Consider the following 27956-nt stretch of genomic DNA (forward strand, 5'->3'; position numbering starts at 1 on the left):
ACCATCATCCTGTTGGTGAAGAAGAAAAGGAATTTTATTAGGAAGTGAAGAAAAGCCAATGAACGCTAAGAATAGCACTTCATTTGTCATCAAAAAATGTTAAGCCTGTCTGTCAGTGGAGGGAATAAACTCAAAAAAACAGCTTTTCCTTAATGAACTCATTTGCTTCCCTCATTGACAACCTCAGAAGCATGGCTAGATGAAGCTCTGCTCCACCATACTTGCAGAAGCGACCTTCCAGGCCAGGGCCAAACTGCGTGCACAAGGAAGTGTGAGGAAGTTTACACTGACTGTTTGTGCTCTAGCTGTGCTATAGAAACCAAGGATTGCCGGGCCAGAAATGCAGCAGAGAACAAAACGCATTGTCTCGAAAAAAAAATATCAAGGAAGCCATTTGTGAACTAAGAAATCTTTATGTGAATGTAAATAAATATTAAATTTATATAATAAACCACTACTTCTGAGTAGGAGTTACAGCAAATAAATAGTTTTCCTATCAAATACACGTTTCAGCCATTTATTTTAGGTGCTTCTTCCTCAACTAGCAAGACAAAGAAAACATACAGATATTTCATAGCTGCTGAAAAAATCATTGAAGAAGAATGTATACCTGCTCCAGACCTAGATGTAAGCTAGTTCAAGGTTCTGGGACCCCTTGAGTTTAGGATTACAACTAAGACCCATCTATACAAGAATCAATTCATATTCATTTGTTTTAGCAAGCTGAATTTAAATGCTATTGATAATAACAAATGTCTTTTAATATTGATAATATTAAAATGTTTGAGACTATTACATCAAAAACACAAGAAACACAGACAAAGCAAAACAGAAATTGTGTACCTAATATCACTCATGCGAATGTGATTTTTTAAACTTGCTTTAGAGTATAGCAAGTGAAGTTAACAGAGAATCAACTTTCAATTTTCTGATGCTTTGGTTGTGAGACTAATATGCCTCTTTTCCAGCAAGCAGTCTGGGTTTTTGACGATGGAATCTGTAAAAGTCTACATTCATTCTTCTTCAAATTTTTTAAATTCAATGCTATGATTTTATTTATTAGACATCTTGTATCCACAAGCCCATGTTTCCTACAGGCTTCTCCACTCCTGAATTCTGCAGTAGTACTCTTTGTCAAGAAATCCTGTTATTGTGGGCCAGAAATGGAAGTCTTACAGGTTCCTTTGCTCTCAAGGTCGAGGGTCTCCTCCTAGGTGGTGCACAGAGATGTAACCCCTCTGTTTGCCACTTAGGTCAATGAACACTTACCTGGTGAGCATGCTACAGGAGCCCATACAGCTCCTGGGGGGTATGCCCAGAGTTTATCTCCCATGGAAACGAGAGAGCAAAGACAGCAGTCATGCTGATGAATGCTGGATCTCATCATAGTGTGGGATGGGATGTAGCCAGAGGGCACAGCCAGACCTGGGAATTTGGAAGCACTCCCAGGTTCCCATATACAGTTAGAGCTTTATTGTCTGAAGGGCAAAAATTATTTCACCAAGAGCAGGAAGCATCTAGGCAGGAAGTCTGAAGACAAGCAGAATGAGGTGTGTGAGTGCAGACACTTCCCTGCCCTTCCTGCTGCTTTCCAGCAGACATGAAATGGTCATGGAGAACAATGAGCACTTACCCCATTTCAGAAATCTCATGTGGAATAATTACTATATGTGCAACAAGAATACAGAGGGAAATGTCAGGCCTGATCGAGGAGGTGGAACTGCTTCCACACGAGGTACAAATAGCTGAGGAATCTGCAACCTAGAAAAAACTGGAGGAGTGAAGCGCAGAGAAGAGAGAGGTACAAAGTCTGTGCACGTCTCTTCTACCACATGACCTAGAGAGGATCAGACAAAACTAGCAAACAGCAGGTTTAAACAAAGTGAGGTGGTTCTGCACACATGCAATTAAAGTTTTCTCATTGATAAAATATTATGCATTCAAAAAACTGATTGAGGCATTCACTAGAAAAATTTTAGGGGCTGAAAAATACAATGGCTCTGCAACTGCCTCAGTCCTGCACTGAATCATGAATTCCCAGAGACTTGGATGATAGTCTGAGGCAGTATCATACCTGCCCTGTGAGCTATGTGAGCTATGTAAGCTTCTCCAGTCACTAAATACTGGATTTAGCACCACAGATGAGGGGGAAAGGAACCTCACTCCATACTGCAGTACTTAGGTTTTCCACAGCTCAGATATTTTTTTCAGATACTGAATAATTAGGAGCAGTCAGACCTCTAAAGATGTGCTGATACAAGACTAATTTAAAAGAAATTACTGAAGTAAAATAGAGAAGGTGTAAGTAACTACAAGGATAACTTAATTACATATTAATTAAGCCATAGAGAAAATGAATGGCAATTAAAGGAATGCAAAAATAAATTATGAAAAGGAAATTTTAAAAACTGAGGAAACCAGTCAGCAAGACCCTGTGTGAAATGGTATAAAATCTTTTGACTCAGCATGGAAATTGCAACAAGAGAATTGCAAAATATATGCACAGCCCTAAATAAAATGCAAATCAAGGAACCAAAAAAAAGCAAAGTGGTTAAATGCCTAGAACTGAGCATTGCTAAAGTCTAACATCTGCTCTTTGAGGAACAGGATAGAGAGGAAGGAGATGAAAAGAGCTTATCTAAACCTGCTGATGTGATAAAGCATATCCCAGAGCATATCGAGTAAACACAGCATTCAATATGGAAATGAGGATGAGGAAAGGTACATGGATAAAAATGTGAAACGGTAGATGTACTGGACCAGCAAAAGGGGATTTAAATTATATGGATGCTCTGAAGGAGCCATAAGTTGTCACACAAAAGGCATAGTTGTAATAGAGTGTTTAAACACTGTTTCAGCAAAAATTTCCACTCCTTTTCTTTTAACTGAGATCCCAAGTTGGTTTTCTTTTGTTTGTTTGTTTGGGGTTTTTTTGGTTTTTTTTTTATTTGTGGGGGGTTTTTTGTTGGTTTCTTTTTTTTGTTTGTTTGTTTGTTTGTTGGTTGTTTTATTTTATTTACTGAGCACAAACTTTAATGTCAAAGGACAAAAAGTACTTGTCTTATTGATTTCCCCAACGTTGTAGTGAATCTGGTGTTACTCCACTAAAATCTCCTGTAAAATCAATGGGCAAGGTAGCTTGACACAACAGGACCTAAGTTAGAACTAATGGCCGTATCTTCTACACACGTCTCACAGAAAGATTTCAATTTTATACTAAGATTTTTCACTGTGCTTAAAGCAGTTGCCCGATGTCGTAGCTAAACACCACGGCCCTTAGTCACACATTTCTTTTGCATCCAAAGACAGCAACCATCATCAGAAAAACACGAAAAGCATTTGGGCGATTCTACGTCCAGATCGGAGCTGTCAAAGCGTTTCCGGATTTCATCGCAAGGGGCTGAGAGTTTAGCGCAGAAGAGCAGCAGGCACAATTAACATCCAGAGGGGTACTTTTGGCAAAAAAAAAAAAAAAAAAATAGGGTTAAAAAAAAACCCACCAGACGAACTTCCCCTTCAGTAGCACCCCAAACCCCCCCGGTTCCCAGGGTGTGTGCTGCAGGGAGAGGGGCCCCGCCCGGCCGCGCCGCGGAGCGGAGCGCGCAGTGCCGTGGCACCGCCTCCGCCGGGGCCGGGCGGGTCCGCGGCGGCGGCTGCGTGCGCGGGAGGCGCGGCGGCGGCGGCGGCGGCGGCAGCGGCAGCGGCAGCGCGGCGGGACGGCAGCGGCGGGATGTTCAGCTGGCTGGGGAAGCAGGGCGGCGGGCGGGAGCGCGGCGGCGGCACCGACGTGGTGCAGACGGTGACCGGCGGGCTGCGGGACCTCTACCTGCGCAAGCTGCTGCCGCTGGAGGAGCACTACCGCTTCCATGAGTTCCACTCGCCCGCCCTGGAGGAGGCCGACTTCGAGAACAAGCCCATGGTGCTGCTGGTGGGGCAGTACAGCACCGGCAAGACCACCTTCATCCGGTAGGTGACCCCCGGCGTGCGCGGCCGCCGCCGGCCGCTCGGTCATCCTGGCTCACCCTGCCCGGGTGGTGCTGCCGGCGGTCAATCCCTCCCACGCCCTGGCCGAGCACCCCGCGGCTGCGGGCCGAGGCCGGGCAGCGCCGTGCGGTGACACGGCAGCGCTGGCGCCTGCCCGCGGCCGGTGACCCCGCAACGAGCGGGGCTTACCGAGAGCCTCCGTGCTCTGGCGAGGGTGGCGCCGCTGCCGACCCTGTTACACGCTCTCTAGCTCGCTGCTTGCTTCCTGTTCGAGAATATTATCCCTAGTTCGTGTTCTGCTGAGAAAGTGCAACCCCGTTGTCTACTTCCTCGTAGTTCTTTTAATCCCTAAGTTATTTCAAAGGAAAACCAGGGACTTCGTGGTAAAACTGTATGACTGCGCTGGCCATGAGGATCACTTAACTTTATCTCCTCCCCTTTCTTTCCCAAAAGTAGTTTAATGCACAAATCGGATGTGATCATAGAGGAGTAAGGTGACAAGAGTTTTGGGCAAAAATCACGTGGTATCTGGAAAGTCTTCCCTTCCATGTGTGTTTATTTTGATCGATTACATTGAAGAAGCAGTATCACTACTAAGGCAGCTTAACAGTGTTGTTCATGTTGTAGTATTTTCTGTCTTTCCTGTATCCTTATTTCTAGGTTTCTTAGTGACTCATTTTTAGGAAGCTGGAGCATATCTCAGATAAGCACAATGCTATGAATCTGTAACTATTTTGCATATGTTTGTCCCTCTCACATGCCCCTTAAAAATCCGTCTAATGTTTTGCCCAACTCTGCAAGAGACACTGAGGGGTCACATTTTGACCTGCTTGTATCTGAAGTTCATTATAGTCCTTCTGTAAAATTTACAAGTATTTATCTTTTAGTTCCAAAGATTACAGGCAGCCTTTCCATAACACTGTTTTCTTTTTCCACGGCAAAATACCTATCTCCCCTCTCCGCTGAAGATCAATGTTTACCTTTAATCACCTGAGAGCTTTTCATATGTTTACAGAACTAATAATATGTCTTTTCAGATCTTACAACTAGCTAATTGAAAGCTTGAAGTCGAACATGGTTTCTTTATTGATTGTTACTGAACTCCCACAAACACAGAAAGAAATGCTGCTCGGAGGAATATTTTAAAAATAGAAATAGGTCTGTAATTAAAAGAAAAACTTTGTTTCAGGATCTCCACAGACAGTCACAGGTTGTGAGTGGGGGGAAGGGTTGTTGAGATGAATTTTTTCCAATGTTTCTCTCGGCATATTAATTCATTTTCTTCTTTAAAATTACAGTTGCTTCGTTAGTCTGTATATATTTCCAGGTAAGTGTTGTTACTTGGCTTATGGACAAGGGATGGGGAGAGCACAGGTAATAGAGAAGGAGGCAGAATTGTCACAGATATGTGCATACCAGAACTTGCTGCCTGTCAGCAGCATTGTTCTGTTATTTGCAATGCATGGAAAATTCTGTGTCTACCCTCCTGTAAGTTTGTCTTGGCTGAGAACACAGGTTCTTGGTTTATGGACATTCAGCTTTTCTGTCCTTTATAGCTGCCCATATTCGACTGAAGTGCAAGTCAGTATTGTGCTTAGAAACATTAGTATTCCTTGCAGTGCCTTATGTGTATTTTTGCTACTGTTAACAAGTTACTATGTGTGTTTTTGCTACTGATAACAAGTTACTTTGTGAGTAACTTGTTATCACTGTAACAATAAAATGCTGAGCAAAAGGATTGATTGATACTAATGTACAGTCTGAATGAGAAAAGACCTATGCTTTATTATAGCTCTTGCCAGCTTTTTTCAGCATTTGTCAGTGCTAGATGAAGATGCCTAGACAATTTTGACAGAGATGAAGTTTTCAAAGATGGTTTCTTATGTGTTTTATTAAAATCCTGACTTGATGCAAGAGGTGGCTTCTACTGTGATCCTTCTTTTTATTCTCTTACCCCTTTCTGCTGTGCCCGTTTTAGGTAGCTTGCAGTGCAGTTTAATCTTCTACAAGGTATTGGAGAAGACAGGCATTGACTGCAGAGTCCAAATCTGTAGCATAATGTCTTTTATTGCTTCTAAAGGCTCTCACTATGACCAGCATTCATTACCTCAGTGTTTTCTATAGCAGATAGTGATTGGCTGACTCAGCATGAAAAAATGGTCCTCTGAATATGGGCAGTAACTTAGACCATACTGTCACAGTGACTGTTACTCAAAATCCAATTTAGAGAAGAAAAAGAAGGGAAAAAAAAAAAAAAAGAAGTTTTTGTCTGCTGTGTGCAAGACTTAGAAGAAGACTTGAGAAAGTATTATAGTGTCCAGGTCAGCCAGAAATAAATTCAGCCTCTTATAGGCTGAATCTCCCATGAAAAAATGTCATACCCTCTCAAGATTGTTATAATCCTTTATTTGTTCTATGATGAAGTAGCATTATAGGGGATTTTTTCCTCCAAACCTTTAATAAGCAAACATTATTTTAAATTTTAAATAAATAATTTAAAATTGCTTAAAAAAATTAAAACTAGTTTTTGTTCATATTTCTTGACTTCATAGCCAGGAAGGCATATTAGGTCTACCTAAGTGTTTACTGTTGGGTTTAGGAGTGAACATAACACTTCTGTTTAGCTGTCAAATACACATTTGGGATTTACTTTGAGTGAGACGTTATCGTGAGAACTTCACATTTTCATACCTCTGACACATCCATATCCACCCAGTTCCTTCCACTTAGTCTTTATGGAAAACACTGATGTACCAGTGACTGAATGTCCCTGGGGATTAAGATATGGAAACAAACACTTCCAGGTTTCTAACAGCTCTTGTGTTTTTTCACTCAGTGCTGTTTATCCGCTTTGGCACTTGGAACAATGCAGTGAAACCAGTCAGTTTTGCTGTCTAAAGTGTAGTGTGGTGATAGTTTTATTCACATATTAGACAATGCTGACAATTCAAACAAATATGTCAAAATGTTAATACTTGTCCAGTTGTGTTTAATGAAGTGGGAGTATGGGGAGAGCCAGTTGTTCTTACATGTGAGCTCTTGGCCTTGCAGTTTCTGTAATTGTCTCAATTTCTCGTGCCTGTTTTAGGAAAAAAAATGTGGGGAAAGTGGGGACAGGAGAGGAGACTTGTATGAAAAAGAGATAAGAGGTGGTCAATGCAAATAGGTAGTTTCTTTCATTCTGTTTTAGAAGTGTAGGAGACTGTTTTTTTTTTGTTGTTTTTTTTTTTAAAGAACTTATCAACATGAGACAAACCAGAAGTAAATTCCTCAGATTGCCAGGCTGTGCTTTTACTTTGCTCACAGGTATTACTCAGAGGTTAAAAATTGTAAACTTCCTGCTATCTAACTTAGCCAGAGCTGACTTTTGTGAAAGGACCTTTTTGTATGAATAATGTCTGGAGTCTGCAACTTGTGCAGCTGGATCTATTTCTTTGGGGATTAAATGGGAGGAAGGTCCCTCTTAATTTCTTTGGATTTCTTCACTAGCTTGACATGAAAACTTTGGATTATTTAGAGTAGAATTCTTACACAAAAGTAAATATCTGCTAGTTTTTCTGTGTTAAAAAAGAAAAGTGGAATGCTTTGTGCAGTATGTGGTATGGAGGTGAGCAACCCTATAAAGGAGCCATGAGTTTATTTGCAGTGCATCACAGGGTATCCCTGTTCAGTGCTGCTCTGTCCAGCTCACTTGCTTTTGTGCATTAGTGTGGCCTAGCTAATGCATTTAGACTTCAGATGACAATGGGTATCTGCAACTGTGATTAATCTTTTCTATCTCTGGGAACTTTATAAACTAGTTCCCCATAGTGTGGCTATACATCTTGCAGAGGAACCTAGATGAATGTTTATTGGCAAAGCTGAAAGGTTATAGCCCAGGTAAAAACAAAGAGAGAAGAATCAACAGGATGTCTGTTGTTTGATCTAGACTGTCTTTGGGGCATTGGCTATTTTAAGTATTCTTCCTGTGAACCTTTTTGAACTGCTTCTCTGCTGAAAATTTATGAGAAGAGCATGTAGTTGCAGATGCTGAAAATGCAGGTATTTTCCTTTGCTAATGAAGCATTTGGTACAGAAGCATTGGTAGCTCTTCAATTTACAGGAGACTGCTCTTACATTTTGTGTGGGTAAATAAAACTGTTCTTTCAACTGAGAAGTGTGATAAGTGTGTTGTGGCTTAGCCCACCCCACAGCTCCAGCTTGTGACCAAGCACCACACAGCCACTCACACCCTGCACAGTGGGATGGGGGAGAGAATCAGAATGGTAAAACTGAGAAAACTCATGGCTTAAGATAAAGACTGCTTAGTAGGTACAGTAAAAACATCACAAGCAAGGCAAAGCAAGGAATTCATTCACTACTTTCCATCGGCAGGCAGATGTTCAGGTATTCCCAGGAAAGCAGGGCTCTATCATACATAACAGTGAGTTGGGAAGAGAAAATGCTATCATTCCAAGTGTCTGCTTCTTCCCCTAGCTTTATATGCTTAGCATGATGCCATATGGTACAGGACATCCCTTGGGTCAGTGGGACCAGCTATCCCAGCTGTGTCCCCTCTTAACTCTTTGTTCACAGGATGGGGTGAGAAGCAGAAAAAGCCTTCATTCTTAAGGCCTTGAGTGTAAGTGCTACTCAGCAGTAATGAAGACATTCCTGTATTGTCAACACTTTTCAGCACTGATCTAAAACACAGTCACATAGTAGTTGTTGTCCAAGCCAAACCCATCACACTTGAGCACAGACAGTGCTCAAGAAGAGGTTTATTTTAGTCTGTACTAATTCTCGATCTGCAATTATGAGCCAATCTTAATGGAAAATACCTGTGCTGCAAAGTGATTTCTGTGTCTGTTAATAGTTGTACCAGGCAGAGCATTGTGACTGTTGGGTGGGGTTTGGTATTTGGAAGGAGGTCTTGCCTTCCTGGATTGTTATCGCTATAAGAGCCTGTTTTTTAGAGCTGCCATTATAATATTAACTTGGGAGTATCATTGCAATTCAGCAGCACTTTATTCTGGTTTGGTCATTTCAATAAACTGCTAATTGGAATTTGCACTATCAAGTTCAGAGCAGCAAAAAGAGATGTTGGAAATCATGAAAGGTATTCTATGCTTTTAACTCTTTAAACGTGCAACAAATTCATGAACAGGACATGAAATTACTTCTTTATGCATCTAAAAGATTGTCACCACTGAATTTCTGTAATCATGCTGTCATTTATGAGCTTATGATAGATGGCAATTATCCTGTTATCCTGGAGGCATCTTCTGCTGCATTTAGATCCCACCATGTAGATTTCCTTGACCTGGGGTGTGGGACTTCATTCCTGTGCATTTGATTCCATATATGTATGTTCTTTACTGCTGCTCTTGGAACATCTTCTTGGATATGTTGTCTGTCACCTTATGAGTTGCTACCTCTGTCAGCAGAAGCCTGGGAATGACCCTTTGTATCAAGAGAAAAGCTTATTTACAAGTCTATTAGAGACCCTTTGTCTTTTGAAAGACGGACAATGAGGAAGAGCAGTGTTTCAAATCAAACATTTTATCATGGCAAGTTAAAAACTTTATTTTAGAAGACAAAAGTATAATTGATCTTTCAAAATCAAATCCATGGATAAGTCCAATCTGGAAAATTTTAGTGACTCTTGTGAGTTAGCCTTGGCATCCTGTTTTAAAGAACTCTGGTGTGCATGGTGTATGTTCTGTGAAGAGCTGGCAACACACTTTCGTGTTTCAGGTGTTCCGCTGTTTGCCACAATGCTTGAAAATCCTCGATTTCCATGAGGGCTTCAACTGGTGAGCAATTAAAGGAGTTTTGTCTTCACTTCATTTAGAAAATGTCATGATTTAATTTGTACTGTGGGGAATCTGCTCCATTTTAAAAACCTGTGTGGCCAGAGAGGTTTGAGTGTTTCATTTGCTTTTGGAGAGGGGTCAGTTTTATTTTGCTGTTACTGTGAGTTAGGTACAGCTTATTCTAGAGATAAAACAGATTTGTGTGTTATGGCATGATTGTTCTTACGTTCCTTCTTCCTCACAAGTTTTAGTATTGGCATTTTTTAAATTTCTTTTTTTGGAAGCAGAAAGCTACAGAAAATCTCATGTAAATAACTGTTCCATGCTCCCTGTCATAGGTTGAGCTAATTGGAGCCAGTTTGCTAAGGCTAGTGGAAAACAGTCCTTGAAATATGTAACATATATTTAGTTCCTTAAATTCAGCTTCTGTCCACTGATCTATAGTTTTTGAATGCTTGGGTACTTTATTTGAAGACAGAGATTGTTCAGCAAGTAAAATGTTTTTTGCAGAAAAAGCAGCCATCAAGTCCTCTCAAGTCACTATTGATTTAGGAAGCTATAGCAGAATAGGCATAGCACTGTTGGATTAAATCCAGAATAAACCTTTATTAAAAGAGCAGCATTAATATAGATGCACTAAAGCATAACTAGTGCTGTTGTTGCATGCAAGACTACCAGCCGTGCCTGAAGAAGAATTCTCATGTAAATCCAATTTTGATTGTATAAATAGTTGAAGTGTAGTTGATTAAAATTGTGGTGGTTTTTTTTTTTGTTTTTGTTTTTTTTTTTTTTAAGAACTGCAGGGTGACATTGAAGACATTTTGTTTTAGTCTTGAGCGCCAAGATGGTGCTGTTGTGACTGAGGACAATAACACTCTTGCTTTAAAGTTAAGCAGTGTTGTCTGTGTCTCTGAGAAGGATGGCAGTTGTCAAAGAACGTGTGCTAGAGGGAGATTTGCTCAAAGGACTTGGGGCTGCTTTTACTTCACACTTGCCTTCCATGAAGGGATGCAGACAGGCTTTTTATGTAAATAAACTCCCTGGTTCCATTAAGTTTTAATACTTAAATACACACTTAATTTATTTCATACCTTGTTGTCTGGAAAGTCAAGGCCCTTGGAGTATGTGCTGTGTCTTCTGTCAGTGGACTACTCAAAGGGAGGTGCACAATGGTTTCTGGTGGTAGAGCACTGCCTGATTTGGTGCCTTTTGGAAGTACTTTAGTGTTAGGCTTAAATATCTGCAGATCTCACTTAGTTAACAATTAATTTTTGATATGCAGGTCAAAAGAAAATAAAAATTTGCTAATTCCCAAAGAGATAAAATTTTATTGTCTCGTAATGGTTCTCTTTGCTTCTGATAGGATGAGTTAAAGTTAGTGAGATCATACCGAGTTGATTAAAGGGCTGGATCTGTCAGCCAACTGAATCTGCTCACATGCAGCTTCAAACCATTCCCTTTTTGTACCAGCAGCACTGGTATAGGCTTGGAAACACTCAGAAAAGCAGCCAGCCTACAGCACTCAGATCTTTGGTAGAAACATCCACTTAAATGGTTGAGGTGTTGCAGTTGAGGAAGTGCTTTCCACACTCTTTGTAAAGGAATTTACTTTATCCTTCTACCTAGATATTGTGAAAAACTAATTCAGTTCTTGTCCTCCTTCCCCAGTTAACAGAAATAATGAAATGCAGGAAAAATGTAATAGTATTCTTATAGAATATGCATATCCTTTGGAATTTTCAAACAAATTGTAGGTATTTGCTTTTGCCATGGATCCCAATCATTCATTTTCTTTGAATATTTAAGTACAAATATAGCTATTTTGTATTTATATGTTCTCCACCTCCAGATACCTGCTTGAGCAAGACTTTCCAGGCATGAGGATTGGTCCAGAGCCTACCACAGATTCCTTTATTGCTGTAATGTATGGAGAAACAGAAGGAAACGTTCCTGGAAATGCCCTAGTTGTTGATCCTAAGAAGCCATTCCGGAAACTCGGCCGTTTTGGAAATGCGTTCCTGAACAGGTGAGATCATCTTGCTTTCTGTCTTCTGATGATTACATTTAAATTTTGCCATGTTCTGTTTTGAACAGCATGGAATAAATACTGAAATACAAGCAGGAGTGGTGGCATTTCAGGTGAATTAAATGGAAAAAGGCAGCACTAGGTAGGGTGGCATTACAATAGAGATATTCAGTTATCTGAATAGAAAATTGTTGTTAAAGCCAGTTCACAGAAAACTGTAGAAATTATCCACTGGGTGACTTGTTTGTGAGGCATGACACTAGGTGGAACTCGGGATAAGTTTATGGAAAAATTCTACTCAATAAAACTAATAGGTTAGTACTATTTTTTAAAACTACCATTAAAAAAATATTTTCCCTTTGGTCCTGTCTTGTCCCTTTCCACTGATATCACTGGATATAGCAATTTAAAATTGTGAATTGCTGGGATATGTAAAAAGACATACAAAAAGGAAAAGATTACCATGTACTCCATGGATAAAATAAAAACTCAAGCTGTTAAGTGTTTAATATTAACTACCTGGGTGTTCAGGTATTTCCATAGACCAGGGATATAGTGTTAGCTTCTGCTGTGTATTTGTAAAAAGGGGAGAGTTGTTCTGGGGCTGAGAACATTTTGATAGTAAACTTAAGTAGCATGCTGAGTATTTCCAGTTGAAAGTTAGTTACTAATAACTCCGTTCTTATTGTCTGAGCAATCACCTTGTTTTCTTCCTGTATTTGATGGTAGCTTGACATAGAGACCTCACTTTGCAGGCCAATTAATCTAAATTGGTTCTTTTTAACAATAAACTTTCCTGTTTGGCTGATAAATATTGGCATGCGTGTTAAAAGTTCATCATGTACAATTTTATCTATTGCTGTGCTTATTCAAAGAAGAAAGTTTGTAGCTGCTTACAGTTGGCTTGGTTATCACTTTGCAGAGATAAGAATATGTGCTGTGGGAAACCGTAGTCAAGTCCCATTTTGAATAACAATTTTGAGATGATTGGCTAAATTCTGTCTTCCAGATCACTATTCTGTTTCTCTCTTTCCTCATTGTGCTCTCTCTGCAAAAAATGAATATGCTTATAATAAAAATTATATAACTAGTATTTTGCATAACATTTAAATATTTACACAGAACATTTAATAATGGTATGTGTTTTTTCAGATGAGTGGCAATGTAATTTTTTGCCTAAATCATCTAACTAGTTATGTCAGGCTCTGACTGTTGTGCAAGCAAAATTATTGGCTAGTTAAAAAGATGTACTTTAAAAGTAACTGAATTATTCCAGTTATTTTGGTGAATGTGATATTGTAGTATTGAAGTGCTGTGAGCACTCATCTTCCCCAACAGTTACACTTACTCATTAGTAATTCAGCAGAGATCTAGGCGCTTATCTTTCCCTAGCATTTTTCAAAACTCACCAATTCCTTTCTCTTTATGACTTCACTTAGATGAAATTGTCTTAGGCCTCAGTGTCTTTGAATCCCTACCAGGTTACCTGTAATCGTAGCACATATTTTACTTTGCCTTCTCTCATTTGCCATGCTGACAGTTCTTTTTATCTGATATTACATTTTTCACAGCTGCCTTAATAGACTTCTCTCTACTTCCCCCCACCCTGTCCCATCCCCCCCAATTTTATTTTTTAAATGCTTTCCCAACCCTAGTGTTTTGTTTTATGGAGGAACTTAAGGCTATGAACACTTGACTATGAAGTTGAGTATCCTTTTCATTCAAGTCTAACAATCCAAATAACAGGAAACAGGGACTGAGGTAATGGAAAAAATGAAGCAAACAAGAACACAGTATCACAATCAAGGCTTGTACTTGGTAATCAGCTGCATTCATTTATTGATGTTACCTTGCTTTTGTCTTTTTCCATGACCTCTTCTAATTGTCCCCTGAAACTCACTACTTGTAGGAGATGTTCTTCTATTAATCTCTTACTTATCCTGTATACTTTTAAGAAAAGCTGGGTCAGAAACCAAAGAGGGACAGGACCAAGTGTACCCTTAGAAGCTGGTGAGGGAAAAATACTGCATTATACCAGAAAAGCATGTAAATAAATTAGTGCTGCTGAGAAGAAATGCATGGTCCGGGTCTATTTTGATGTGTCATAAGAAATTACAATCATCTCATTCATACAGTTGTTTTTGTAACACTTCTTTTTTAAATCTCTCATTCAGGTGGATAGTATGTAGTTCTGTTTTTTATGATGTAGCACTTAAATGACCTATGTGAAGAAATAAGTCTCAGTGTTGAAAAGAGATACTCAAGTACCACTATCATTACAGTTTTAAGTCGTCTAAAATGCTAGTTTGAGGCAAGACTTTTAACCCATCTTTTATCTTTATCTTATGGACATACTGTAAAAGCTAACAAGCAGTTCATTCTGAGTTCATGCTTCTATTTCATATGTGTTTACCCATGTATTTACTTTTCTCCTCCCATTGCTGCAAAGATGGCAGTGTCTGCATTTCTGAGGCCTGTAATTCTCTATTTTATTGCATGGTCTTTTACAGCTGTCCCAGTTTGGGTGGTGCCTGAGTCAAGACACTGCTGTATTGTTCAGCTGGCATAACAGTGCCTTTCTTCCCATAAGATAGGTCTAGAAACATCTTGATGATACCAAGCACTGGCGTTTCTGAGGTTGGATGAAATATACTTGCAAATTCAGTCTTCAAATATATATGAAAGCTACTTCATGCTGTACATACTAGTGATATATGTATTTTTGTAATGGTTCACATGATTAAATATGTTTTCTTTGTCACTTATGCACATCCATTATGCTTCCACATAATGTGTTTGCTTTGGCATAGCACTGCCTTTAGATTTTGGCAAGTTCAAATGTAATTTTCCCAAATAGTACCTCTCTGCACTTTCAAAAATATTTATTAAGCTAGTAGAAAACTTTCTAATGCAAGAGTTTGCTTCAGGTATGAGGTATTTTTTATACCTGGTGTCCCACTAAAACAAACAATTCATTTTGCATTATGTTTACATACCCTCAGGTTTTATCAGGCTTAGATGGCTGCTGTTTCCTCATGCCCTTTTGGGTTTCAGGGGGAGGTACAGGTGATGCTGTCATTTCTGTTTTATCCAAGAAGGCACACTGTGTGCTTTTGTTAAAGGTTCATTGCTAGAAGGTCTCTTGCAGAGCAAGGTGAAGTGAGGTGTTAGGACTTCTTTTCTTTCCAATTTCCTTTGAAGAATTTGTATTGTATAAAATACCATCTAGACTTTGCTATAATTTACATTTTGTATCTGATATTGACTGGTTGAACTCTTCCTAACTCAGATTAGCTAAGGCCTTAAAGGTCTTGTTTGACCTCAGCACAGCTACAATTTCCTGTCTGTGGTGCCCTGTTTTTTGAGGCAGCGTGCTTTGTGAAGCCATAGGTGGATGCAGGGCAGCCCCATCTTGGAGCCTGAGGCTGCAGCTTAACCCTGTGTGTGGCAGCCTCATGGGAGGAGGGTGGGTTACTCTGTGTGCTTGTTAGCATCTTCAGCTGCTCCCTGATAAGAAGATTAAACTCTTATGCAAATCTCTTTAAGGCAGGTTATGATGAAGGGCAGTGAAGTTCTTCAGTCATTAACTATCACAGAAGCATCACTGTAGCTTGCAAGTAATGCACCAAGTGTTCTGCACAGCTCTCAGAGTCCTTGTCAATTATTTATTCTTCTGTAATACCACCATTGAATTTGCCTCCTGTTGCAGAGGCAGGAGGTTATTGTTTAGAGTATACTGTGTGTAATTTGAACTCCTGCTTCTGACAGTGTGATAGTTTTGGCTGGGAGTTTGTGGGAGAAATACTGGTGTTTTTCACTGGAGCCCCAGCTGGGGAGAGCAGTGGGTTAAGGAGTAGGGATCACTCGAACATTTGCTAAATCAGGCAAGGGGGAGATGTGGCAGGGACTGGACCATAAACATATTGTCAGTATGGCTTCCTGCTTGCTCCCCTTTTCAGTCTTTGAGTCTGGGCATAAGCTGGAGAACATGGAAGAATTTTCTCTTGTGTGTACTAATTTGGTCCTAGCAAAATGGGTTTGATGGAGTCTTTCTGATGTTGCATTTACAGCCCAGGTTGTTAGCTGTTGCAAAATTTGAAGTCTTACCAGCACTTAGACATATAGTTTAACAAGGTTTTCCTGTCAGGTTTCTTTGGAGAAGCTCTCTTCATATTTTTTCTTAAACATGTATGACTGTGAAACATAGAGGTTTGCCAGGATTCAGAAACTGTTTTCAGTCTCGCTTGAGTCTTTCTAAAATCAGATATATCATGGAGAGCTCTCAAGAAACAATCTGTATGTGAGCTACAGCTATTGTTAATGGTTTTTTCCCCTCCTTTCCTGCAGGTTCATGTGTTCTCAACTACCCAATGAGGTCCTGAAGAGCATCAGTATCATTGACAGCCCTGGCATTCTCTCTGGAGAGAAGCAGCGCATCAGCAGAGGTGAGTCGCAGAGCTTTTTAGGCACCAAGCTCACTAATTTTTTTCTGCTCTACTGGACAAATCAGCATCCTAATCTCTGGGGAGCCTGTTTTAGTGGTACTGTATGGTGGTCTGTCCCATACTTTTGTACTGCAAGCCCTGTACAACCCATATTTTAAGGCTGGATGTTGGCTTTGGAATTTTTTTCTCTTGAAAGCTGGTGGGGGTTGGTATTTCTGTTATGCTGCTGCTATAGCTGCAAATGGCTACAGTTGCATGGTCTGTTAACTAATTAGTGCTTTGTCACTTCCAAGAAAAAGCCTTATTTTGATCATTTAAATTGCTTTCCATGAAGTAATAATGACTCTTATATATACACACTATTGAAGTTCATGACTGAAGAAATGTTTACAGAAATAGCTGTAGGTTGGTCATGTCTGAAAAATTCAGGGGTGGGGCTATAAATAAGGTGGATTTTTATGGGCACAGCTGCTAGAGGTGCTTCTTAAGGTTGCTCAGTCATGCCATAATATAATACAGTCAAAAGAGGAAGTCAAATGGTAGAAGGAGAAAGAGCAAATGAGAATATTTTTAGTAATATGAAAATTCTGCAGAGAACTGGACACTGTTTACCAATCTGTTTTAAACATTAGCCTGTCTTGAGAAAGTATTTAAACAGAACTGCATAATGTAAACAACTTTCTTCCTTGCATTCTTCAGCTGCCTGTCCCTTTTCTGTGGAATTGTAAATGGTAGTGATGCAGGGTGTGGCTTACGCTGCCCTCTGTTTTCAGGCCTTTGCTAAGAGATGGAAACTTGTGTTTCATGTCTCTGTCAGGGGAAATAAACAAATATTTAACGTATTGCACCTGGGATTTTTCGAGGAAATCCTGGAGCAACCACAATATATGGAGCTGTGCAACAATAGTCTTGTTGTTATAATAAACTGACAGAATAAGGGACTAACTTCTTAGGACTATAAACTAAATTATGCTTACCTAATAAACCAATCTACCAGATACTTCTGGATTTTTTTGTTCAGTGATGTTTTGTCCTCTTTATTACTCATAGTCATGTAAAGCATTCATCATGGGGAGAGTGCTGGACTTTCGTTTATGTGATATGTTAGTGAGATAATGATGAAGAGCATGAGAGCTCTACATCTCTGCAAGCAAAGACTTGAATGTTGTGAAACCAGAAATAAAACAAATACTGCATGTTGGCACTCTTACTTTAGTTATACACACAATTTTTTTTTTCTGTCTAATGCTTTTTAGTCCTGAAAAAAAACTTCTTATAAAATGTCCACAAAATATTTAGATCCCAGTTTAGACAGTCTGATAAAATCAGCAGTGGTCTGCTTTTCCATTGCAGATTCCAGCTCCCTTTTTCCTCCTCAAGTTAAGACTAGTATCTTAAATGCTCAAGTTAAACTGCATCTTACCCCTTCTTTGCTTGTTAAATCAGTAGAAAATTTTGTTTGGCATCATTGAAGTATCTGTTGCCACTTTTGTAGTAGTATGGAAGGGAACATGAAATAAGCAGAAAACTAGAGTGTTATATTAATATATGCCACTGGAAAAGTGAGCAACTGTGTAACCAAATTTAAGACCATTAGGTAATGCTTGGAAGTCCCAGACTTCCAAGTGCAGGACAGAGTTGTGTTTCACTGGTAGTCCTGTGTTGCCTGAAGGACCATGATTCTTCACTACCATTTGGAATTGCTCCTGTGATTTAACAAAACATGGCTCTTGTTCCCTTATTGTTCAGAAACTCCTTGTCTTGATGGTGTCTTATCAATTGTTACAGCCTAGCTGGCCTGCCCTTTGATATGAAAGACTTCCACCTAATTTGACGTAGTTCAGTAATTACCTCAAACTCTTAACCTGCTTCACAGGCTTTAACTTGATTAGATTGCATTCCATTAATTTTTTTTACATGTGATAAAGATTGTCCTGAATGCGTCCCTTGTCATAGTTCTTTTATCAAAGTGTGGTTCTCCTCTATGCTGTTAGATTTAATCATGTTTAAAGTGTGGTTGTACCAAATACGAGGTTTTGGGAGTTGGTTTTAGAGCACTGTTCTCTCAGTCTCCCAGGCTTTGAGGGCAGGTTAAATAAAGGTTTCATACACTTAGGCATCACCATAAAATAAGTTATCTAAAAGTGCCTCTGCATTTATTGCATGCGCATATTCCACACTATCATGATCAGAAATTATTACACTCAACCTTGGCTGAAGTACTGCACAGTCAAATCTGTTTCCTGTAAATGGCTTTTGGGCTGCTTATGCAGTTTGCATATAGTCAAGCACAAACTTGACTTGTCCTGTGATGCTGCACATAGCAAAGTTTGTCTGACCTGCTTCCTGAAGGAGTTGGTCGGACTTGAATATATTTATAAGTCTACTTTAGAACATTTTGAAGTTTGAGTTGCTTTGTTGACTTTCTAAATTATTGTGTGTAAATGTAAGCAGGGTTGTACAAGGTGTTTTCTGCTATCCCTGAATGTGTCTCTGTCAGAGAGGGTTCTGCTTTCTAGAAGTTTAGCTAGTGTCTAAGGTTGGTAAGCTGCAGCTTTTGTTATTTAAAATATTTGATGGAAGAATAACATTACAGGGCCACAGTGTCTCTTTGCTGTTGGTGTTTTTTTCCCATCTCACTAGCTACTGCCTAACTATTTACCTATGAATGAATGTAACATCTGTATAATATTAAAATTTCACAGATATTACTAGGAATAAGTTGAAGTCTTCTGAGACTAAGAGAGGACTCAAATATTAGCTTTCATTTTAACATGCAGGAAAACAGTAAAGGGACTATGTAAAATTAGAGGACATGTACTATTTCCCAGTATGCTCCATTTTTAAGTCTGGAAAGCATCCAGGCCACAGATAAAGGAGCTGATTTCTTGAAGGGTCAACAGAGGGCAACTTTCAAAGATGTCTCAAGACACACCTTTCCCACTCCTGTTGTCAGCAGGAGGATGTGCCAGAAGCTTCCTGCCTGTCAGTTCAGGGGCAGTGTAAGTGGCTGGAGGAGAATGTGCAGATGCCTGCCAGCATTGTCCTCTGGGCAGACAATGCCCGTCCCTGTGCTGCTCCCGCGGCGTTGCTGCTGATGTTCACGCCCTTGCAGACAGAAATGTCTGTGTGGGCTGCAAGATTTGGAAGGAAAAATGAGTGTCTGGCAAGATGTAGGGAGGAACCCCTTTTAGGAAGGGAGGGGGTGCTTCGTTCATGACTGAGTGGTGTGAAGGCAAGTGTTTCAAAGAGTATGGGGAAAGAGTTCAGGGGAAAACATACACTGGTTTTTTAAAAAAGCAAGAAGCTCCCAGTACATACTTAGCTGTTCCTTACTCATACTAGATGAGTCACGTCCATGCCAAACCCAAACCCGCATCACCAGTGGTGACTCGGAGGATTAGATGTGTCACTTCTGAATAAGGAGTTCCTGAATACTGTTTATTGTGTAGATTAGGTACCAGCTGAACCTTTAAAAGCATTTAGGCAGGTACTATGAATAGACTTTCCTTCAGAACATGATAAAGCTTGTTTCAGGTTATCAGTAAGGTCACTGCTCACGTTCTGTAACCTGTCATGTCCTCAAAGCCATCAGCAATGTAATCATGTTACTTGTAAATTGTACTTTTTAGGCTGCTGTGGTAAAAATAACAACCAAGTGTTACAAGGTAAGGAGAGATGAGTTTGAAAATGGCTTTAAATGCTGCGTTTGAACCATTTTCCATTGTTAATTCAGATAAGCAGTGCTACCAAAGTGACCAGTATTGGCAGTGATGAAGAAATATTGTGATCAGAGCCTTACAGTCTTGTTTAGCTTGGATGCTGTGCTGGAACCAGACTCCTGGAAAGAGGCAAATGTGGGTATTAGACAGAAAAAAGGGCAGTGATGAAAGCAAAAGGTGGTAATAGTGAGACTGGTTCAAGGAAATGCAGGATACAGTTGTCCTGACCTCACTGTCCACAGATACTGTCCTCTTGAGTAATAAATCTCATTTTTGCCCCTGGGTAGAGGCTGTTATCCTCTTGTTCTCTATCCCCAGCCTTATGTTCTTCAAGACTCGCTTTTCTGAATGGTAAGACTCTAACTGTGTTCTTCCTCCAGGCTATGACTTCTGCCAAGTCCTCCAGTGGTTTGCTGAGAGGGTTGATCGAATCATCCTTCTTTTTGATGCCCATAAGCTGGATATATCTGATGAGTTTTCAGAGGCCATTAAGTCATTCCGGGGCCAGGATGACAAGATCCGAGTGGTGCTTAATAAGGCTGACCAAGTGGACACCCAGCAGCTGATGAGGGTCTATGGTGCACTCATGTGGTCCCTGGGAAAGGTGATCGACACGCCAGAGGTCCTGCGGGTCTACATTGGCTCCTTCTGGGCCCATCCTCTCCGAAACACGGACAATCGAAAACTCTTTGAAGCCGAGGCACAGGATCTTTTCAAGGATATCCAGAGTCTCCCGCAGAAGGCTGCTGTGAGGAAACTCAATGATCTCATTAAAAGGGCAAGACTTGCAAAGGTAAGAAAAGAGAAGAAAACAAAATTGAATGAGCAGTCTCGGCTGCTGTCAGTGTGTCCTTTCTCAACCTTGCCAGTTTTTCTCTTGCTATAAAATGTGTCTTTTTAGCGCAGTTTTTAATCTTGGATTGAATTGTCACTTTTTCAAGGAAAAGATAGTTACTTGAGGAGAAAGCTATTGGTAGAAGACGGGAACTCTAATTTCCTGTGCAGTTATCAAACCAAATGCATTTTCCTTCAAACTCATTTTAATGTGAACTACTAATCAAAAATGAAGAGGCCTAGCAAGCCCATCAGTATATGAATAGTTGTTTGGGGATGTGTACCACTTCCTGTGTTGGCTAATTTAAATTTCTGAATATGAAGATAGACTTTCAGGAGTTTTTGGTGGGGTTATTTTGGGGGGTTGGAAGAGGGAATGAGGGGGGCTTTTGGTTTGGGGGGGTTTTGTGGCCTGAGCTTTAGACACCCTGTAGAAGTTGCTTCTTTGAAAATTCCATTTAAAATTGCAATGATGTTGTGTTTAAAGTTTCTCTGATCCCAGAGCAACTTTTACAAACTGCCAACATTTACAAAACAGATCCAGTCTGTTTTGTTAATGTTGGCAGCATTTTGTTTTCATTTGTTACAATCATTTTGGCATTGAAGGAGTGTCAGTTGGGTAATTTTTAGATATCTCTATGAGATGTAAAATAAAAATTGATAAAGGTAAACACAGTACATAGTGGTCTTAGGGATATGTTAGACAGTCCTGGAAGGGGAATAAACTGTATATCTGCAGGAAAGCAGCAGTGTAATCCAGTGTCATTTTTCTGCCTTCCAAGCTGCTCTCGAAGTATTGACAGTCAAAATTTGCTTTTTACAGCATTGAGTGTGGGTTTTCTTTTACCCTATTTCTGTGCTACTCTCTTCTTTATGTTTTCTAACACGTTTACAGTAAATAGAAACAAAAGCGAACTCTTAACATGCTGTCAGATTTGGGCATTAGGCTTTTTTCTTTTTCTTTTTTTTTTCCCTAAGTCCTGTGACTCACTATCCCGTTTTGAAGATGAGGACTGTTCTTATCTACACAAAACACATGTGCATACTGGCAGACCTTAAACCACTTAAAATACGCATGTGAAAATGTTAGTACTTATGAATTATAAACATACTTTTCTGAGTTTAATAGAAATGTTATTTTAGACACAAGATACATAAAATTACTCACAATTATTTAGGAATGCTCTTAAAAATACCCTTACTGAATCAATTTTGTAATTCTGGAGAAATACTTGTATCTGTACTCTTAGAAAATGTAATGGGTTTATGGGTTTATGCTTCTTTATACTGGAGTTTTTTCCTCCTCTACAAAAATGTAAATTTATTTACCATTAAAATGCATATACTCTTTCTAGATAGAAGGAAGTGTTGTTATGTGAAATTCACGAACTTAAGATATGCACGTAAAAATTGGCTACATAATTTTTCTTTTAAAAGCAAATATTTTTTTTTTCTTTTTCTTCCTTGACAAGTAAGGAAATGAATGGGTAGTTGCCCTCTGCAGATTGTGTAAGGTCTGTGTAGAATGCTATAATACACATTCTGTCATGGTTTGGTAGGTATTAAATATTATACTTGCACAACACCAAGGCAATCACTTGTTTTACTGATGCTTTTTAGTGGCAGTTTGTCTTCCCCCAGTCTTCAAAATTTCATCTGTTTATTGCTCAACAGTTTGTTAGACATACCTAATTTTTAACTCTTTTTTGTGTGTGTGTGTGTGAAAATTATAACTAATTTCTGATTTGTGGACAGCTAGGTTCTTTTTAAATGAACTCAGACCTGAGTTCTGTAAAGACATCCTGTTGTGGAGGTCATTTGTCTGCCGTGGTCATGGCCAGCTCAGAGCTTAGGGCAGCATTACTTCTAAAAGAAGGCTCTGCCCTGGTGCCTTCCCTCTTGTGTGCAAAGTGAGTATCAATGTCCTGGATAGGTGAGCTCACCTCAGTTGGGCAGTGCAGCCGCTGTTTCTGTTCCGGATCTGATCACTTGTTCTGTGGCCAAGTAGATCCTTTCGGTGGGGAAAGGTAGTGGGGAGAGTGGCAAGGGGGAAGAGATTAATAGTTCAGAATAAAGGCATAAAGAAGGTGGGCAGGATGGATATTTTGACAGCAATGCAAGAATCAATGTGTTTAAAGACACCCTAAATTAATGTCTTTCCTTATAAGCTGGAAAGGCTCTACTTCTCTCCCTAGGGCTTCACAAGGCAGCCATGGCATGCTGCTCCTCTTGGCACTGGCTGCTCTGTCACCTGCATAGGTTGCTGCATAAATATAGGTAATAGGTACTCACTTTTCTGTGAGAAAATAGGTAGGAAAGCAGTGTCACTTCAAATAGATAGCCCTACCACTTAGCATACTTGAATTACTGGAGGAATTATCACATTGATAATTGATGCCCACAATGGCTGTTCTGGCAATTGAGCTACAAATCATACAGATGGACCAGTATGGCTGGAGCTCTGTGTATAGTGTCAGGACGTGGGGTTTGGGGTCTTGCCTTTTCTCTTGCTGTTGGTACTCATAGAATGCTGTACTAGGCTTCTCCTTAAAAGAGCAAGTGTGTATCTGTATTTCTTTGAAATTTGTTTACTTTCTCTCTGCCCCTCAAAGGAATGCTGAAAGCAGCAAAAGCTAATAATAACTAACAGATAGCTAACTGTTCATGTAAACACAAAGTTCCAGAAACAGTAGTTGATAATATCTTTCCTTAGGGAAACGTATTTCTGTTTATTTTTATGACCAAGGTGAGGAACGCTACTAAGTGTCAGTAAACAGTAGTTTTGATTTAAGTTTTGCTTCTTTTTAGGTTCATGCTTATATCATCAGCTATCTGAAAAAAGAGATGCCCTCTGTCTTTGGGAAAGAGAATAAGAAGAAAGAACTGATCAACAAGTTGCCTGAGATCTACATCCAGCTGCAAAGGGAATACCATATTTCAGCAGGGGACTTCCCTGAAGTCAAGAAAATGCAGGTAAGATGGTAGATCACCATTCCAGTGAAATATCTCTTAACTTTGTAGCAGAATTTCCAAATTGAAAAAGTTAGAACAGAGTATGTCAGCATTTGGCAGTAGAGCAGTTGAAATAAGTCATTTGACTGATATTATATTAGAGTGACTTGGAAGTGGTACAGACCAAAAAATAATGGTAACTTGTTTAGTGTGCATTCACTGATACAGAACTATATAAAGACTAAGAAAATAAAGAATAAAGAATATGACTGACCTTCTGTCCTTTTAGTCAGTACTTGATCTCTACTGCAGGAAGTACTAAAGGCTTTGTCTATAAAATGGCAGTGGACACTCTCAGGTTAAGGGGCTTCTTTTGAATCCTAAATATGGTTATATTTATCATTTTTGTGATGGTATCAAATATATGTGTAAGTGAAGATATCTTTAGTCATAAGTTCATTTTTACTCTACCTGTTCTTACTGGTACTGTTTTCCCAGTGAGTAATAAAGGCAGTGTGTTACTTGAAAAGTCCAGCTTAAAACCTCTTGCTTCTGAAAATAGTCTTTGGCTCCTTTCCTGTCCTGTTAAGATTGTATTCTGTGAAGGAGAGAGAGAGAAGTTCTTGGTTTATGCTCACAGTTTATTTTTAAATACCTCTTGTCTCTTCCTCTTTTGGGCTTTCTGCATTATTTCAACCAATTTTCTGTCACTTTCTTGCCTATTTATTTCTGTTCTCTGATTTGAGATGAGTTAGAAAATATCCCAGGGAAAAACAGCTAATGTTGTGTTAGTAGTGATTTCAAGCATCAATTGGCAATTTTTGTATCTCGGATCATAGGCTTCTTAAATGACCTTTGAATTAGAGGATAATTCAGCTTGAAAGCTGAAGAACAAGAGATCAAGAGCCTGCAGTTTGTTCTGACCGTGGGCTAGTAATGAGTATGATGGAGGATGTTTTCCAGATGTATCATTCTGACAGTACGTGTGGTGCACTTGCACAGCCATCATCAGGAGTGATGGTTGGCTGATTGTCTATAGGAAGGCACAAGTTTCTTTCATAAACTAAAGTATTTCACCTGGGAGTCAGCTATCGGCATGAGATAGCAAATCACAGATGAAACACAAGATGTATTTTAGCTAAGTTTTCACAGGCAGGATTGTTGGAAGGGTTTCATGAGTTAAGGCTTTGAAAGGGGATTTTGTGGCAAAAGTTGACTCTTCCCTTGCTGCTTTTGCTTGTGATGCAGAGTAAGAGAGTGAGAGATCTGAATATTGAAACAAAAAATTTGAATGAAACTCTTTCAAACTTACAGTACATGTCAGTTAGGCCTCAGCAGCAGATGGCAGCAAATATGTACAGGAGATCAGTCACTTCTGTAATGAGGAACAGAATTTTGTGAAAACAAAATTGTGCCAAAACCGATAGCAAGTTGATCTTTGCTGCTTGATATTTGTTGTGCTACATACATATATTCTGATCAGGTACTGTAAATCAGGTGACTGTGTATAAATGTCACCTGAACAGAGTTTTTTGGTTGGCTGTTTTTACCCCGTGTTTCAGGTTTCTTGGGTTTATGTCATGATCATTTTGATATGTATAGGAGCAGCTCCTTGAGGTGATAGATGGGATTTGTTAAAGCAGTTTAACATCATTTTACAGAAGGTGGGAGGTGTTGGTGATGGTGATATTTGAGTTTTTTAACCTTTTCCACTGTAACTTTCTCTTCCCGGCAAGCATTTTGCATGTAGAAAAAATTTAATAATTGCCTAAAGCATTTTTAATTTTCTGATGCTGTGGTGTAAAACATGCTTGGGCTTGTGTAGGATGAAAACTCCACAAATTCTGCAGGGAGCATCTGACTTCATGAGTTCTGGCAGCACTGCTATAAAACACTGCTGCTGTTATCTCAATTCAGCTTTTTTTTTATTGCTAAAAGGACACCTTTTCCTGACCTAACCACAGCCAAGAAATCTAATCTATAAAATCAGATCAGTCCTGCAAAATATTTGGTTTTATTTTTAACTCTAAACACTTGCCTAAATGCTAGCAGGACTGAAGACTTACTTGCATGCTTTCTTTGATGCCCGGAAAAAAATCATCAAATGGAAAGTTGCTGGGTAACATTAATCAACTGCTGTGGTTTTATCCACTGCACTTTGAAATTTGTATTGTAAATGTAATTTAATAAATAAACTCATACACTGTTGCAAAATTGTCTTAGTGTATTTGATCAGATATATTGGCTGTATAGTACATGTGTTTTGTTTCTCTATCAAGAGGAGTTTCAGCTATAGAAACAGCTTCAAAAGATACTTATTTTTATTTTAAGCCCGTTCTTTAAACTTTTCAATGTATTGGAATTGTTTTTAACTACTTTCTCTGTGTCATTCACAGGAGCAGTTGGAGAATTGTGATTTCACTAAATTTCATTCTTTGAAACCAAAGCTAATTGAAACTGTGGATAACATGCTGGCCAACAAAATTGCCTCCCTGATGAACCTTATCAGACAGGAAGAGAGCAACATGCCCACAGAGATGGTACATGGTGGAGCATTTGATGGCACCATGGCAGGACCTTTTGGCCATGGATACGGGGAAGGTGCTAAGGAAGGAGCTGATGAAGAGGAGTGGGTTGTTGCCAAAGATAAACCTGCTTATGATGAGATTTTCTACACTCTGTCACCAATCAATGGCAAAATATCTGGGATTAGTGCAAAGAAGGAGATGGTGACTTCTAAACTACCCAATAGCGTCTTGGGGAAGATCTGGAAACTTGCAGACTGTGATGGCGATGGGATGTTGGATGATGAAGAGTTTGCATTAGCAAAACATCTCATCAAGATTAAACTGGATGGATATGAACTGCCTGGCACGCTACCTTCCCACCTGGTGCCACCATCTCACAGGAAACTTTTCCAGACAGCAGAATGAACAATACAAGGAGAAGAGTGAAGATTTTGAAATTCCCACAGGAAATGTGTTGAAAATACCAAAATTTGAAGTTAAGCTTAAATACTTAAACCTCACAGCACATTTCACGCAAGCTACTGAAGTTATAAGCATGGCAGCAGGGAAACATTTGTGTCACTGTCCCTGCTGACCTTCACTCAGACATGCTTATCACAAGTGCCTTATTATAGCTCTGTCATAAGGTGAAAATATTCTTGTAGTCCTGTGTCCGTGTCTTGCTGCCTTTACAACCATAAAGCAGAAAAGACCATGCATAAAAATTGCTGACCTTCGTCAAACCTAAATACTTACCAACCCTGTCTCAAAACTATTCTAAATAGCACGCTGAAGCTCAAAATGTTAAATTCACCTGCATATGCAAGGAATATTTAGATGCTAAAAACATATTTAAGACGTTGAGTGAATATAAGCATTTCTATAGTCTAAGAACAGGCTGATATAAAAGGAAATCCTTTATTTTTATTGTTTAGTTGGAGTTAGAAAAAGATAGAAGAATGATGAGGAGAGTCTTGTAAGTGCTCAGTATATGAGCAAACTTGTTTTAAAACTTCAGATTCTATATATTCAGTATTATCATTAGAAGAACTGAGATCTCCTTTGTTCCTTGGATTTATAGTTTTCTTTGCAGTTGAAGCTTAGCTTCTCTGCAGACAATGAATTTCTGAATGGTTCAAAGTGACAGCAGAATGGTTTCTTAAGCTGAAAAAACCATGTTTGCATTGAAATTAAGCCTCACTTTCTGTTCAGAAAAGGTGTATTGCTCAAATTCAGCCTCCTCAAAGCACATCAGATTGTCTCGGGATATTTTCATTGGTATTTAATTTATATTTACAGCTAATTATACAGTTATGTCTGTGTATTTTTTAATATATAATATATTTAAGAGAAGTTTTTAACTCTTTTGCCAACAGGTAGCTGACAACCACAAAAGAGAGATTCAATTCTCAGATTTGAAGGATGGGGAGGCTAACAGGAACTGTTATATTGACTGTAATAAATTATAGACTCATCCCTCCAAATATTACTCCTTTATTGAAAATAATCCATGAAAGGAATGGATGCTTAATAAACATTTATTTTCCAACAACACACAATCAAAGTTGAACATAATGTCTCCTTACAACTGATTTTTATCAGTACCTTAAAAGAAGGCAAGTCTTTGGCCCTGGGAGCTTGAGTCTTTCAAGGAGGGCCAGTTCTTTCATAAAATCAAATTTGGCAGTCAG

General features: G+C 39.3%; 1 protein-coding gene across 1 annotated transcript; it reads left to right on the forward strand.

The window, feature by feature from the left end:
• Positions 1-3706: 3706 nt before the first annotated feature.
• On the forward strand, positions 3707-27956 carry EHD4 (EH domain containing 4). The gene is made up of 6 exons (XM_021533626.2): positions 3707-3966; positions 11629-11805; positions 16153-16250; positions 20353-20765; positions 23615-23779; positions 26155-27956. Exons 1-6 carry the CDS (start codon positions 3731-3733, stop codon positions 26689-26691), a joined length of 1626 nt encoding a protein of 541 aa, XP_021389301.1. The 5' UTR covers positions 3707-3730; the 3' UTR covers positions 26692-27956.

The sequence above is a fragment of the Lonchura striata genome, chromosome 6, assembly GCF_046129695.1.
Source record: "Lonchura striata isolate bLonStr1 chromosome 6, bLonStr1.mat, whole genome shotgun sequence".
In the NCBI taxonomy this organism is placed as follows: domain Eukaryota; kingdom Metazoa; phylum Chordata; class Aves; order Passeriformes; family Estrildidae; genus Lonchura; species Lonchura striata.